This window comes from Saccopteryx leptura, chromosome 6 (genome assembly GCF_036850995.1).
Source record: "Saccopteryx leptura isolate mSacLep1 chromosome 6, mSacLep1_pri_phased_curated, whole genome shotgun sequence".
NCBI classification, from domain to species: Eukaryota; Metazoa; Chordata; class Mammalia; order Chiroptera; family Emballonuridae; genus Saccopteryx; species Saccopteryx leptura.
In genome coordinates, this window is record NC_089508.1 from 142,753,028 (window position 1) to 142,769,937 (window position 16,910).

Here is a 16,910-nt window from a genome sequence, read left to right on the forward strand (position 1 = left end):
ACTAGATTATGAGTTTTAAAATATTAAATAAAACCTGACAAAACCCAATAAAACATTTATTTAAGATATTTCCATGTTGCTTCTTGATTGACATTTTTTTCACTTGCAATTTTTTTCACCTATGGACAGAATGAACATTATTACGGGCACTTGGAATACGCTGTTGTGCCGATGACCGTTAAAAAGAGTAAGGAATGTAAATTTGTGATTTCCACATTAAGCAGTTGCCCAGGTGCCCATGTTAGAGAGAACACTGATTCCAAGTGCCGTTTTAAGAACCGGTTCGCTGAACACAACAAAAAATTAGTATCGGTTCTGCTGAACCGGTGTGAACTGGCTGAATCCCGCCACAGCATACAGCCATATAAGCGATTAAGAGGATGCTCTCAGTAGGTAGCCCAGACAAAAGTGCTGATTCCTATACTAAATGTGGACTTTTCATAGCTTATCTGTGGATAGAAAACAGCTTAAAATATTCCCAGGAACTTGTTCCTTTCTTCAGAAAGAGTTGTGGTTAATTAGAATTCCCATTTTGTTTCCTTGCCTCTCAGCTGGCTTATAAGCTATTAAGTGATGTTTAAGTGATATATTTGGCATATAGGAGTTTAGCATCTACTTTTCATAAGAACATCAAATGTGGTGTCCAGATATGTTAAAGTTATTAGGTAATTTAATATAGTATCACTGTTTTCCTTAGTGGCTAATGACTCTGTTTATTTAAAACCAACCTTTTGCCTCCTATTCAGTATTTTGGGATACATTCATGATGCATTGTTATTGCAGTCAAGACATTGCTATTTTTTGGCTTGGTTAAATTAAGGAAATAGGGTAGTCATACAGGCTAAATTTAGTAAAAATATATGTGGAATTACAATGTAAATAGTTGGCATAATGTGAAGAGTTGATTGTGAATCTACACTTAAATGTTTTCACTTGAAATCTATAAGAAAACCAGTTTATATATATTTTACAGAGTATCCTCTTCTCACTGCAATTTTAACATTTGCGACAGAAAATAAAATTTCACCTGGGTCTTTAAGAAGTTACATATAAGGACTAGTCATAATTTGGTTGGAGCAGAAATTCTAATTAGGTTCAACTAAATGTTTAAACAAAATGGCTCCTTAATGATCTATATAGCAGTCATTGGAATAACATTATTTTATTCAAGGTCGCTCGTTATAATGTTGATGGGAAAAAAGTTAATCCCTGCCAGGGAGATTGTGTGGAGTTTGCCTATTCTCCTGCACCTTGTAGGTTTTTGCCAGGGATTCCGATTTCCTCCCACACTCAAAGGATGTGCATAGGAGGTGAGCTGGAGTGTCTGACTGGTCCCATCTGAGTGGGTGTGGGCGTGGGTGAGTGCATCCTGTGATGGAAAAGCGTCCTATATGAAGGGCAGTCCAACTGCATCCTCCAGGCTGCTGGGAGAGGCTCTGGTACACAGGACTGAAATAAATGGGTTGGAAAGTCGTTATTTTGTTTTCATTAATCTTTCTCAAAAGTATGTATAGTTCATTTATTTCCATTTTTAACATTAGAAGTGTTTTAGGTCTTTATTTTAGAGATTTGGTGATGTTTTAGTGATCAGAAGTATGCCATAGGTACTTAACTCCTATTTATGTTAATAAGAGTTAAGCCTATGATGAAATTAATTTTGTTATAGTATCTATTGATAACAATAAGTAAGGACTTACTGTACAGTGATACAAGGAAGTTGTGGTTGATTACAATATATAGCATATAGATAACTCATATGAGTGTTAGCAAAGAGCTAGACACATTAGAAGACAGATCTAGAAATCTCCTTTCCTAAGGGCCTGAATTGGACTTACAAGGTTTAAAGATAGGCAAGGATTGACTTCTGTGCCGTGAGACGTGGCAAACAAGTCTTGCAATTATACAGCAGTAGTTCTGGGCCTAGTCCAAACTTCAGCACCTGTCACAATTCACATTTTTTTACTAATCAACCAATTTGAAGTACAACTTGGAAGAAAAGGAGGTGATTTGGCAGTTAAAATTATTTTAGGAATACTGCCTTGCTCAGATGAAGATCTGGGGTCAGAGCTGTGATGCTTTTTGTGAACCTTACCTGAATAAATGATATATACAATTTGACATTTAACCTTGCTCCAACATTGAAAGAATTGGGGTTACTTTTCATTCATAGTGAAATCTACATGGAATGGCATGTGTCACATTTTTCCTGGACTGTGGAGAAAATCGAGGCCAGCTCAGAGGAAGAGACATGGGCAGTTGAGGCTCATTGCTGGGCGAGCCCAGTGCTGCTGGAGTGGAGGAAAGGCACTCAAATGCATGGGCCTATGGGTCCTATGGTCCTTCCAGGAGATGGAAGGTGTGGCTGCAGCCACCTGGCTGTGGACTCCACCATGTACAGGGTCTTCTGCAGCTCTAAGACTTTCCCTCAGAGACAGCTGCAGGGATAAAGCGTGGAACTCTGGGCATCCCACACTCTCTGCAACCATCTGATGAATATATTTGGGTCCTGCAGAGGACTTTTATGAAAAAGACTTCACAATATGGCATAACAATGTTTAAAAATCATTGCAGTCAGGGTCCCCTTCCCCTCCCACCTCTATTTCAGTAGTACTCCAGAATTATGAGGTAAATAGCTAAGGATGAGCTAATCTCATGTATACATGCATTTTTCAACAAATATTTGTGGAGCTCGTATTAAATGTCAGCCAAAGTGCTTTGCCAATATTCCAGAGTGGCTAGCGTGAGCCACATGGTGACCTGCAGAAGGATACCAGTTTTCTTGTCAGCCAGAGTGAAATGATTTGAAAAACAGTTTGCACATAATAACTTTTTAAGATCCTCATCATGTATTCCAAATAGAATTTATCAAGAAATGACAAGCTTCCCTTTTCTACCCACACGACAGAACTAGATATGGGCATCTGAATGAAAACAAAAGTTAACCATTTGCAATTTTATTTCCAGAGACATTCACTGTGTTCCAAAACTTAGTGAGGGGAATAACTGCACACAGGGACAATGGCTGGTGCAGTGGGAACTGCTGACTTGGGCTCCAGGAAGCAGATGAAAGCAAACCCAATGCTGGGAACTCCCCCTTTGGACGGCTAGAGAGGGCAGTGATGTCCGCTGTGGGAGCTTAGGCCAGGCTCAGCATGGGAGTACAGGGCTCTTCACTCATAGTATCGGTAACCACGGCTTAATATGCTGCAGGACATTTTGGTGCATTCCAGCATTCTGAGGCCTGTATCCTCATGGCCAAGATCCCAATGCAGAGGTCAGTTTCTGAGCCCCTGGCTTTATTGAGCTGATGGAAATTCCTGGCTTCTAAGCATTTTTCCTACTGAACGTTGACAGATAGAGGAGTCAAGTTTCCCCTTCCCTCTGATCTCTTTATTTGTAATGTAGGAACTCAGGTGACCAACTCATCCAGGTTTACCTGCTGGTTTTAGCAGTGAAAGTCCGATGTTCTGGAAACCCCTTCATTCCCAGGCAAACTGGAATGAATAGTCATCCTAAGGAAGTAAGAGCCAGGTGAATAGACTGGGTATTTCAGCAACACCCCACCACAAAAGTTAGTGGCTTTAAACAACTATCATTTTATTTGCTTACCATTCTGCACTCTCAGCGGGGATCATCTGAGTGAGCCTTCTGCTGGTCTTCCTAAAGATTATTTGTATGGCTAAATTCAGCCCGTGGGCTGGCTGGAGGCTGGGCTCAGCTAGGATGCAGGGACATCTGGGCCATGTTGCCTGTCCAATTAACCTCCGGGCCCCTTTCCATGTGCCCCTTCAGGGGCTTTTTATAGCAGGAAAGCTGACTTCTATATGGAGGCACAGGCCTCCTCAAGGTGCAAAATCTGCTTGCCTTCATCGGTTTAGGCCTGGAACCGGCACAGTATAATTCCACCACATCTTTTTGGTAAAAGGCAGTCACACTGTCATTATAGAATTAAGGTGGGGGACTGCACAAGGAGTGAATACTGAGGGGCAGTTCAGAGGCAGATTTAACAGGGGGCACACTGGGTGTGCGCCCTAGCCCCTTACTTCTGAAGGGCCCCTCAAAACCCTAAGCTTACACTTTTTTCCTAATGTAAGGGGCCCATATTTTCTTCTGCGTCCAGGGCCTGAACATACCTTAATCTGCCTCTGGGCAGTTTATAGAGGGCTACAGTGTAATTCTACTCCACAGGTGCAGATGCTCCTGTGGACTCCAGGTGCCTGATCACTCTAACCTGTGTGCGAGGCCATCTTCCTTGCTTTCCTCACACTCTCAGGGAGACCGAAGTATGAATAGATCGACTATTCATCAGAGCCTTCAAGACTCTAGGGAGGAGTAGGGTATCTCCATTATTCTTACCTCTGCTAAGCATATAGAGCAGGGGTCGGGAACCTTTTTGGCTGAGAGTGTCAGGAATGCCATATATTTTAAAATGTAATTCCATGAGAGCCATACAATGGCCCGTTTACGTTATGCATTATCCAATAAAAGTTTGGTGTTGTCCCAGAGGACAGCTGTGATTGGCTCCAGCCACCCGCAACCATGAACATGAGCGGTAGGACATGAATGGATTGTAATACATGAGAATGTTTTATATTTTTAATGTTATTATTTTTTTTATTAAAGATTTGTTTGCGAGCCAGATGCAGCCATCAAAAGAGCCACATCTGGCTCGTGAGCCATAGGTTCCTGACCCCTGATATAGAGGATGGTACATTCCTGTTTGGGTTTCTAGAAGGTCTGCAAGAAGCAACAGGTTAGGAGGCCTGGGTCTTATAATGCTGATGTGAGGCAACACAGGACCTGACCCTTCCATGCAACGCTTCTTGGGGAGTGAGTGCCTGAGCCAGGGTCTCTCTGCTCAGGGCAGGAATTACAGAGATCACCAAAGCATAGAACCTGGCTCAAAAGAGCTGACCCTTCTCAACATGGAACCTCCTACCTAGGCCCCATCTTGTCCTGAGGTTTAAAGGAGTTTCAGCACTGGTTCTTCCCTCCTTTCCTGCCTAACTGCCTCTACTGCAGCTCTGACCCCTGCACTGACCTGGTTTCCCAGGCAGCTCCCCCGAGCAGTGGGCTTCTCTATAAGGCGAGGCCCAGTGTTTCTTGAACACAGGGACCATGAGTGGTACACTCTCTGGCGTTCCAGGGAGACCAGTCCAGCCCCTCTGCTTCAGAGCAGGTCCAGTCCTGTTGGCTCCCACACGCCCAGGCTTTCCCTTCCCTCTTCTCCCCTCTATTCCGCCCTCCCCTCCCCGCTTTTTTATTTTTGCTTGGAAACAAGTGGATCCCTTCAAACCCGACCCTTACACAAACTCCGCCTTCGAAGCCTCCCTGAGCTGCCTCTGGGCTCTGGGTCTGCTGCTAGCTTCGTCCCTCTTCCCCTCCCGGCCGCCTTCTCCATCACTGCGGCACTATCCTGTCTTTTGGACTTCTGGCATCTTCCCTCTGCTCTTCGCCCGCACCGCTCCGCGCGACGCAGCCTCCTGTGCCGGCGCCCCGCGGCACTCTGTCGCTTTAAGCGGTGCCCAGCGCCGCGCCCTCCCTCCCCGCCGCCGGGCCGCAGCTCCTCCACCGCCGCCGCGCCCGCGCTCCTCGCCCGCTCTGCTCGCCCCGCCGGCCCGCGCCCGCTCCGCTATCCGCAGCTATGGCCGACATCAAGACGGGCATTTTCGCCAAGAACGTCCAGAAACGACTCAACCGCGCGCAGGAAAAGGTCAGAAGCGGGCGGCGGCGCAGGTGGCGGGGACGCGGCGGCGGGGTGCGCGGCGGCGAGAGCTGCAGCGCCGGGCCGGGGCGGGCGCCGGGGGAGCGCGGCCGGGCCTAGAGCGCGGTGTCTGCCGAGCCGTCCGCCTCCGAACCCGCCTCGCCGCGCTGCGGGCTCTGAGCGCGGCGCCGGGCGCGAGCAGTCGCGGATGCGGCGGGTGGTCCGCTGCCCCGAGCCCAGCGCATCTTGCTTCGGTGCCTGCCCGCAACCAGCTGGAAGGACGCGCCCGCAGGCTCGGGCGGGAGATTGCGGCAGCTGTCCCTCCGCTGGGTGATTCTCTGGCTACGCGAATGCAGCGGGAAGGGACTGTTTAGCACAGGCGTTACCCCCAAATCTGTTTTGATAAATAGGACTGACCGTGAAAACCCAATGGCTTTAATACAGTGCTGTGGAGTGAACCCCGGAGTTCAAAACATATCTACATGCACACTTTTTTTTTTGTCTTTTTTAGTCTCTCTGTGTGGCCCCCTTTGACGCCAGTGTCCTTTTCTGGAAGGTCAAAAGTGAACATGACCTGAACCTAACACTAACACTTTTTCTCTGAACGTTTTTGTACAAAGGAGGGCATTTTATTGCATTAAAAATATCCTTATTGCACTGGTTGGGTTCGCTGTTGTTTTACAAGCCCCGCAGTCAGTTGGCCACAGCGATTCATTTTTCTCACCCAGATGTGTGCCACCTGGATCCCAGGTCCACACCGTGCAGCCCTGAGCTTGGAGGGATCATGTACCAGGCACAGGGCCGGGCCGGCTGCCTTGAAGCTGCTTGTCATGCTGTAGTGCAGATCTTCCTGGCACTAAGGTCCTCATTTGTGTTCTGAGCAAAGAACGTTCCTATGGTAGCTTGAGCGCAGTACTTGAAAATAAACACCAGCTAATGAACTTCATGGTTTGTATCAGTCCAGCTGTGTTCTCCCTTTCAGAGACAGGGTTTTCCATCCCTGAGATACTGGGTGTCTAGCACTTTCCTGTTTTACTAAAAGTGAGATATCCTGCGTTGCTCACTGTGGCAATAAGTTTTCCTCTTCAGGTCCAGGGTCACGCGGCCCCCACTTCCCGCTAACCCAGAAGCAGAGTGAAATGGGCACTGGTCCTTTTGCTTGTCACAGCTGGAGAGACTGGAGGCTGCCTCTGGACCCTCCCTCCACACATGCACACTCTCAGTGCACTAAGAGGATTGTATTTCTTTTAATATCTACCCAAGCTCATCCTGAATTAACGTGATCCTCCTCCATGCTCCTTCAGTAGTAGAATTAGCAAGGCTTCCTGCCCCCTTCTAGCCCCTGGTTACCTGTCCAGAGAGTAGCCAGGATTTACTGGGATCTGAGCCAGCTTTTGTCATAATTTTTTCATATTTTACCCCCTTTAAGGTATTGTAGGTATTTGTCCCTACCTCCAAGTAATTACTTGAATCTTTGGTCTGAAGCTTTTCATTGAATCTACTCCATCTGTGAAGGAATTTAGTAATATAGTCTGCTTTTCACATATTATTTCTTAATCTAAGGCACCAGATGTTAATATGCCAAAAATAAATGAAAAGAAAATGTAATCTGTCTTACAGAACATTCGAGCCCTTATGACTTGTTGAAAACTCACTTTTTCATTATTAAGGCCAAATGCATATTGTGATTGCAGTTGTGGATGGTGCGCACTCTTCTTTGGGAGTGGGGTAGGGAGTCTTGCACAGAACTTCAAAAGTCCCGTTTTCTTCCCTGGATGAAAAATGCCTGTTGCACCTAGGTTAGGGAGTTGAGACACCTAGAGGCTGAGAGTATGGGTTCTGCCTCCAGGTAGATTCTGTAACCTTCCCTAGCCTTGCAACACAAAGGAAGAGGCCAGTGGGAACCCAGGTGAGATCACACAGCCACGTCCAAAGGACGCTGCTAGACCAGGGATCGGGAACCTTTTTTGGCTGAGAGAGCCATGAACGCCACATATTTTAAAATGTTAATTCCCTGAGAGCCATAAAACGACCCGTGTACGTTAGGCATTATCCAATAAAAATTTGGTGTTGTCCCGGAGGACAGCTGTGATTGGCTCCAGCCACCCACAACCATGAACATGAGCGTAGGACATGAATGGATTGTAATACATGAGGATGTTTTCTATTTTTAATGTTATTATTTTTTTTAATTAAAGATTTGTCTGCGGCCCAGATGCAGCCATCAAAAGAGCCACATCTGGCTTGCGAGCCATAGGTTCCCAACCCCTGTGCTGGACAATGGGTAGCACAGGGTGTTGCAGGCTTCATTAGACATCACCCCCGGAGTCCTTCTTTTTGCATTTTTGGCCTTTCTCTTCTCCAGTGCTCACAGTCCATCCTAAAAACTACCTATATGCCATATATGTTCTTGAAACCCTTTCTCCTTGTTTTTACAACCAAATTTTCTAAAAACAGAGTTCACTTCCTTGACTTTCTCATTATCTGTCTTTCTGTACTTCACCCAACAGCTTGCACCATTCGGGTTTCAAATGCACAAGTGAAACTCTCAGAAGTGACCTGGGGCTTTTTTATGAATTTAAAATACATTTTTTCTAATTGAAAATTCATTGGAGACAGAATGGAATATGCATGTAAGCTTAAAACAACTCCCGCAGTAAGTTAGGTCATTCATAATTCTACCACCCAGAGATTTCACTATCATTTGAGGTGCATCCTAGTAGATCTTTTTTCATATGTATATTTATACAACTGAAATATAGACTTATACTACCCTTATCTTCGGTTTTGCTTTCTATGGTTTGTTACCTGCAGTCAACCATAGTCAGAAATATTACGTGGAAAATTCCAGAAATAATTTATAAGTTTTATATTATATATTGTTCTGGATATTGTGATGAGATCTCACCTCCCTGCTCTGTCTTGGCCATGATGAGAATTATCCTTTTGTCCGGCGTCTCCACCTGTATATTTGGTATCACAGTACTTGTGTCCAAGTAACCCTTATCCTCTGAAAGTCAGTAGCAGCCTAACACTATGTCACTGCACCTTCCTCCCTCACCTCCCTTCATCTCATCTTGTGGCCATTGTATCATCTCACATCATCACAAAAGAAAGGGTTAGTGCAGCAGCAAAAGGTTTTGAGAGAGATCACACTCACAAAACATTTATTGCAGTATATTGTTACAGTTAATCTGTTTTAGTATTTAGTTATTGTTGTTAATCTCTTACTGTGCCTAACTTATAAATAAGTAAAGTTTCTTACTGATATTTATGTATAGAAAAAACAGCTTTATATAGTTTGGTACTATCCATGGTTTCAGGCACCCACTGGGGGTCTTGGAATGTATCCCCCATGGATAAGTATATGTGGCTTTGCAAACTGTTTATTTCATTTAATAATTAAGAACATTCTTTATTATTACATGTATATTTTCAATTAACATTTAAATGACTGAATAGTATTGGACTGTATGGGTTTTAATGAACCCCCTATATTTTGGACATTCTGTTTTCAATGTTCCTGTTTATAAATACAAATCAGTGAGAAAACTTGTAGGGAAAATGTTTGCAGACACAGGTAAGCATCTCCTTAGATAAATACCTAGACAAAGAATTATTGTTTCAAAGGTACATTTATTTTTATTTTTATTATAGCTATATTGCCTTTCAGAAAGGTTGTATCAATTTATATTCTCACCAGCTGTCAGTGAGACACTTGCCAACAATGGATAATAAAACTTAAAACAATCTTTATCTACATCATTGGAAAAAATTAGTTTGTATTTATTTCACTTGTTTCAATTTTAGAAACTACATTTTCTTTGCATTTTTACATTTTTCATTTTCCAATGCTAAAGGTTGCAAACATTCTTTCTTCCTTTTCTATTTATCTTTAAATATTTTGATGAGTTTTTAAATGTGGAGAATGTTTATTTTTAGGAATATTTGCTTACCTGTTTTGAATAATTGTGTGGTTTGCTTCTGTGTGCTGAATTATTCAGAATCCTGACATTTGTAAGTATCAGAAAATTCAGTTTAAACTGGCCTAATAAAAAAAGGAAATTTAAATTGCTAAAAATAAAAATATGGTTTTGCTCATATAAATTTAAGTGATATTTTAACATGTAAATATATATTTGTATTAAGTTATATACATATATTATTATACATATGTTCCTAGAGAAGTATGTGTATATATGTGTGTATGATATATGTTAATTCATTTGATTCTATGACGGAGGTACTATTATCATCTCTTTTCTAAAGATGAGGAGGAGATTATATCACATGCCCAAGGTCATACAGTAAGTAGTAAAGCCAGAGTTTGAACCCAAGCAGTTCAGTGCTTGGGTCCCATTACATGATACTGCCTCTTATAATTATGAAAAGGGCAGGGATAGACAAACGTTAGGCCTGTGTGGAGTCCAGGGCTCCATCACAGATATCAGGGCTCCAGAGCCTTCTCCCATCTCTCATCTCTTTTCTTTATCCTGTCAGCTCCATTTTGGGGCAAGTAATTCTCTCTGATGGCAAGAGAGCTGCCAGCAGTTCTAAGTAATAGAGTGTCTATATACAATATAGCCCTCAATGGCCCAAGCTGGGCCTTGTGACTATCGCTGGAAACAAAAAGTCTTCTCTGGACAAGGGCCAGGGCCATGGGTTGGATTGGGTTTGATTCACAAGCTGCTGTTGGAGCTGGGATGGAGAGGTTTCTCTGGACTGTAGGGACTGTTAGTAGAGCGGAAGGAAATTTAGAATGCAGATTTTGCTGTGCTGGCAAAATAAAAGGGATCACTAAGGCATGCTTAAAAAGTCTTCTCTCTACTTCATGTTTGTATAAATAACCACATATTTAATAATTTACAGTCAACTACTTCTTTACAATTTCCTCAGCAAATTAACATATTCACTTAAAAAAAATCAAATGTTGGTAAGAGGTTAAGTGTGCAAAATAGCAGTCCCTTGTTCTCTCCCTTTCCTCAACCTCCAGTCTTTCCCAGAAGCAGCTCAGACCAACTATGAGTTCTCAGAAAATATGCTGATAGAATTGCTTTTTGCTCTATCCTTTCATGTTTGTAAAGATAAAGATTCAGCTCTCGTACACTCATCCCGATTCCACATCCTTTAATCATATAGTTATAGCAAAAAGTGTTAATTTCTGATGATTGTATATTTTCAATTAAAATATAATTTTCATTTACTGAAGTACATAAAAAGGATTCAGATTGGTGAATTTTTTTTTTTAGTTTATAGATATCTGCATAGCTACATCCAGGTCAAGTTATAGAACATTTCTGTCATACCAGATACCAGCCCATCCATCATGCCTTTTCTGTTCTTTGTCTTTTTACATTCATACTTTTAAAATTCCTTTACTGTTATTTCTCTGATGAGCATCTTTTCATGTACTTACTGGTAATTTTGTATTTTAATTTGTGAACTGTCTGTTAAAGTCTTTTGTCTATGTTTTTAATGGGGTTGCTTGTAATTTTCTTTTTCTTTTTTAAAATTATTTTACAGAGAGAGAGACAGACAGGGACAGAGAGGAAGGGAGAGAAATGAGAAGCATCAACTCGTCATTGCTGCATTTTAGTTGTCCATTGATTGCTTCTTATAGGTGCCTTGACCAGGGGGCTCTTGCTGAGCCAGTGACCCCTTGATCAGGCCAGCAATCTTGGGTTCAAGCCAGTGACCTTTGGACTCAAGCCAGCGACCTTGGGGTCCTGTCTATGATCCTACACTCAAGTGGGTGAGCCTCCGCTCAAGCTGGATGAGACCATGCTCAAGCAGGTGACCTCGGGGTTTTAAACCTGGGTCCTCAGTGTCCCAGGTTGACACTGTATCCACTGTGCCACAGCCTGGTCAGGCATCTTGTCATTTTCTTATTCAACTATAGAATTTCTTTATATATTCCAGCTATGAGTCCTTTGTTAGATAGAAATCTCATGAAAATTTCCTCTTAGAAAGTGGCTTGATTTTTTTACTTTCTTTTTTAAAAATTTTATTTAGAAAATTAAATTTAATGGGGTAACATTGATCAATAAGAGTACATAGGTGTCAGGTGAATATTTCTATAGCATTTGAACTGTTGATTATGTTGTATATGCATCACCCGAAGTCAAATCATTTTCTGTCACCATATATTTGTCCCTCTTCACTCCCTTCTCCTCCCTACCCTGTCTTCTGTACCGCCCTCCCCATAGTAACCACTTTACTTTTGTCTATGTCCATGAGTCTTACTTTTATATCCCACATATGTGTGAAATCATACAGTTCTTCTTAATGGTGCTCTTTGATTAGCTAAAGTTTTAAATTTTTTATGAAGTCCTATCTGAGATTAAGTCTTTCATACAGCTTTTTGTTTTCCTTGGAGTTAATCTTTTTTCTCATTGCTTATTTTAATGTGCACTATTTAGAATTGCTCTTTTTTACTTTGTCAGATCTGTCAAATGCCTCTCAGTATTATTATCAAAGGTTCAGTGTAGCAGAAGCCCTTGTGCCCCATTCCTCTGACCCACACCTTTGGAATCTGCCTTTTGCCCCTAACCTGAGCTGATGTTTATTTTTCTAGGCTTTCCGTATAGCTGTTATCCTAGGTCTTTCCTTTCAGTGTGGAGGTCAAGGAAGGGACTTGAAGGGCAATCTATTCTATATTCTTGGATTTTCAAACAGTACCCTGATGTCAATGCTGTGTTTAATTCCACCTTCTGGGTGCTTGATGGAACCAGGTCCTAAGCCTGTGCATAGGCACTTTTTTTGGTAGCTTCTCTGTTCTGTTGAGTTGGTTCCACGCTTCTGTCCTGTTTTCTGCTAAAATGTATTAAATTCTCTCGTCTACTGATGATGCCTCACTTGTTTTTATCCTTATATGTTTATACCTTTTTTTATTCCTTTACTGTCATTCTAATTGGATTTTGGGAGGAGATAGAAATAAACACATGCAGTCAGTCTGTTTACCCAGCCTTTTTACTTAAACATTTAATTTCTCTGGGATTTATTATTATTATCCAGGGTTTTTCCTTTCAGGTCATCTGAAGACTTCCTCTTTACCTGCTTCTAAATTTTATGGCCCTGGCTGGTTGGCTCAGTGGTAGAGCGTTGGCCTGGCGTGCAGAAGTCCCGGGTTCGATTCCCGGCCAGGGCACACAGGAGAGGCGCCCATCTGCTTCTCCACCCCTCCCCCTCTCCTTCCTCTCTGTCTCTCTCTTCCCCTCCCGCAGCGAGGCTCCATTGGAGCAAAGATGGCCCGGGCTCTGGGGATGGCTCCTTGGCCTCTGCCCCAGGTGCTAGAGTGGCTCTGGTCACGACAGAGCGATGCCCCGGAGGGGCAGAGCGTTGCCCCCTGGTGGGCGTGCTGGGTGGATCCCGGTCGGGTGCATGCGGGAGTCTGTCTGACTGTCTATCCCCATTTCCAGCTTCAGAAAAAATACAACAAAAAAAAAATTTATGAGCTTGTACCTTCTCTTTCACTAAGATAATTTGTTTCCAGTGGGAGGAGGGTGGCACATGTGCCCTCACCAGGATCGACCTGGCAAGCCCACTAGGGGGTGATGCTCTGACCATCTGGGGTGTTGCTCTGTTGCTCAGCAACCAAGCTCTTCTTAGTGCCTGAGGTGGAGGCCATGGAGCCATCCTCAGCACCCGAGGCCAACTCTCTCCAAGCTGCAGGAGAGGGGAGAGAGACAGAGAGAGAGAGAGAGAGAAAGAGAGAAGCGAGAGGGGGAGGGGTGGAAAAGCAGATGGGTATTTCTTCTGTGTGCCCTGACTGGGAATTGAACCTGGGACATCCACAAGCTCTGCCATCGCTCTACCACTGAGCCAGCTGGCCAGGACTAAGATCATTTTCTATGTCTGTATTAGAAGCTGCCAAAATTAAAAATAATACAAAGACATTCTCGACAGTCTGGGAATTTCTGTTTTACTATTTGAACAAGTTTTAAATATTTTTCCAGGTGGCCCACTAGGGGTCCTCCGAGTAGGACTCTTGCGGAAAAAAGGGGGCCTGAGGAGGGCTGTGAAGGAGAAAAGAAATGTAAAGATTTCTTGTGTTGCAAATATAATTTCCTGGACTTTCTCAATAATAGCTAACATTTATGTAATGAAACTGCTATCATCATAGGGTTCAAGGAATCTACCATGAAAAGACTATTATAAGACTATACACAGCATTATGCAAATCAAAGTGAAAGTAATCACGATTTATGGGCCAACTGAGAACATGGGCAAACTTTTAATGTAGAAACACTGAAACTTCATTCTAATTCATTCAAAATGTAAAATTAAGCTTGGTATTTAAGTAGATGTACTTCCTGAGAATACAGTTGAGCAAATTTCCTATTAGAAATGAAGTTGGATAAAGCCACGAATAAGATGTTAGTTTTGAAATATTTGCTATATTATAGTCATAGATTGCGTTTGATGACTCTAAAGTTACTTAGAACAGACATACAAAAATCAGAGAACCACCGTTTTGGTCATTTCCATCTTATTTTCATGTAGGTATTTAGCTGAAAGTTTCGTTCAGAAGTGGAAGGAACCTTAAAGTGCTTATAATGGCTTAATAAAATACACATGGGCCCATGCATAGATGGACTTTTGTTACGGCACCTAGTGCTCTTGAATAAAGGATGCTAAATTTCCATACTCAAATAGTTGTATATTCTATTGTGATGTCAGTGTGGTAGAACTCATTCATTCATTCTGAGTCACTTATGCATGTAATATGTGAAAGGCACTCACTAGATACTTATAATAAGCAGTCAACAAAGATGTCCTGGTTGAGCATAGAGATACAAACCCTTAAATGTACTAATAACTACATAGGTATTAATGAAAAATCATAACCAAATGTTCTGTGAGGAGGAAAATACATTAAAAATAAATACTTAGGAAACTCGCCCAGAGTGCCAGGATTGGGTACACCTACCCGAAGAAGGTAGATTTTAAGCTGAGGTCTTAAAGATGAATGACACCTATCTAGGCAAGAGGAGTCAGGGGTCATTCCATACATCAGTCTCTTTGCCCTTATTCAAAATAAAGAAGAAAAATAAAAAAGGTAGAATATAGGAATTAGAATCAACCATTAATATCGGCCTTATAAATGATCTCGTCTATTATTTGCATATTTAATGAGGTCAAGTGGATCCTAATTGGAAGCATCCTACTATAGTAGCAGTCCCTTTTTTGTGTGATGAGACTTTTATCCTCACATGTTGAGGAGTACTTCAGGGGCAAAGCTCCTCTTCGACACAGAGGCCGGACATTGATTCAGAGCTGACCTGCCCTCTGAATTATCAGTGACTCAAAGATCCCTTTGCAGGAAACTACAACACAGTCCACTTTCCTGGCTTTGTAGGGTCTCTTAAGCCACCAGAAATTCAAAATAAAAAAGAAAGCTTTTATAAAATTCTTAATTGTCACACATGTAGAAAGATAATTTGTAAAAGATTTGATTGTGTTTGGATTCCCAACATTTAATGAGAGAGAGAAAAAGGGAGAACACAAAAACGTAGTTAGGGCTGACAGGAGCTACACTCAATTATGTGTATGCTGGACTTGATTATTTTGCAGGCTGTCATCTTGAATGTAGGAATGATCTGTTTAAAATGATTGTCAAGACTCTTAAATTTGGTGGAGAATTTTCTGTAGTTGACAGTGTCTACTACTTCGGAACAGGCTGGCAGTTGAGTAACATACTATAGATGGTCCTTAGAGGAATCTCCCCCTTTGTGGTAGCACAGCCCAGAACAATGTGATACCATTTACTTGTTCTATAATTCCTCGATATTTGAGACATTTTCCCAGGAAATCCTGCCTCTTTAATCCACATATTTCTATAGCAGACTATCAGCTTTCTGCCTGCTCTCTGTTTAGTGAGTTTTTCTCCAGGTCTAGGGGGAAATGATGCCCAGACTTTTCTTCCCACCCCTCTAGGAGATGCTTGTGAGCAGGGGCTGACAAGCATTCTGAAACAAGGGGTTGGGACATGAGAGGGCTCTCCTGGGAATTACATGGGCTCATACTTGATCCTGTTAACCATAGAGATGGAATCCAGAAGTCAGGTACCTCCAGGGCAGTGTTTTCTCAAAGTGTATTTAGAACTGTTTGAGGAGGGGATAATTTAAAATGCAGATTCCTGGGCATAGTTACAAACTTACCAGAATCTCTTAAGTAAGGAAGTTTGTAAGCACACTGCTTTAGAGAAGGGGGTTTCGTTGAGATTTGTGGTGCTTCTGAGTTGCTAGGCCCACTTCCAGGTTATTTTAGACTAAAGCTTTCTACTACCCAGTAACTATAAATTTCTCTCCAATGTAGTGAAGAGAAGGTCAAAAGCAATATCCTTATGGAATGCTTAAAAAGTACCATACTTAAAATAGCCTACTTAAATATTGAATAAATCGGCCAGTTTGGAGATATTTCATCAAGGGCCAATGGTTTTTTTTTATTAGGAATATTGTATAGCATGGAAGGTTGTAGTCTGTGTAATCTAATTCTGTAAAAAAATTATGATTCTACCGGTCAGGGTACACAGGAGAAGTGCCCATCTGCTTCTCCACGCTTCCTCCTCTCCTTTCTCTCTATATCTCTCTTCCCCTCCCACAGCCAAGGCTCCATTGGAGCAAAGTTGGCCTGGGTGCTGAGGTTAGCTGCATGGCCTCCACTTCAGATGCTAGAATGGCTCTGGTTGCAACAGATCAATGCCTCAGATGGGCAGAGCATTGCCCCCTAGTGGGTATGCCTTGTGGATCCCAGTCAGGCCCATGTGGGAGTCTGTCTCTCTGCCTCCCTGCTTCTCACTTTATAAAAATTCAAAAAAATTATAATTTTAGAGTAATGCTGGTTAATGCATCAATCACAAAGGTAGAAAGACTTGCCTCAAAAAACTGCTGCATATTTTTGGTGGGTGACAGAAGTCAATGGGGTGAGTTTGAGAGATTTATAATTACATTTATTTTGTCTGTTTTATTAAGGGGTGAATAGTAATGAGATTGCTTAATGAATTTAGTATGGGATTTGGTGAAAACTCGGAGGATGATTTTGACCACTTGTGGACACAGCTCCATTTTCTAGGAACTAGACCATTAGAGCCTAAGCATAATTTTTTTAAAAAGTACTTTGTTGACGATTTATGTGTCTATATTCTTTTTTTTTTTTCTTAAGTGAGAAGCAGGGAGCCAGAGAGATAGACTCCTGTGTGTGCTCG

General features: G+C 42.3%; 1 protein-coding gene across 6 annotated transcripts in view; it reads left to right on the top strand.

Moving 5' to 3' along the window:
• The first annotated feature begins 5,318 nt into the window (after positions 1-5,318).
• The window catches only part of AMPH (amphiphysin), a 367,517-nt gene continuing 355,925 nt past the window's right edge, over positions 5,319-16,910 (top strand). For 2 of the 6 annotated variants that reach the window (XM_066388210.1, XM_066388211.1), the window contains exon 1: positions 5,323-5,713. In XM_066388210.1, the coding sequence (XP_066244307.1) occupies positions 5,645-5,713 (69 nt within the window). In that variant the 5' untranslated portion in view covers positions 5,323-5,644. Of the gene's footprint in view, positions 5,714-16,910 lie in introns of all 6 variants that reach the window. The other 4 variants (XM_066388208.1, XM_066388209.1, XM_066388207.1 and 1 more) reach the window with 3 other exon arrangements.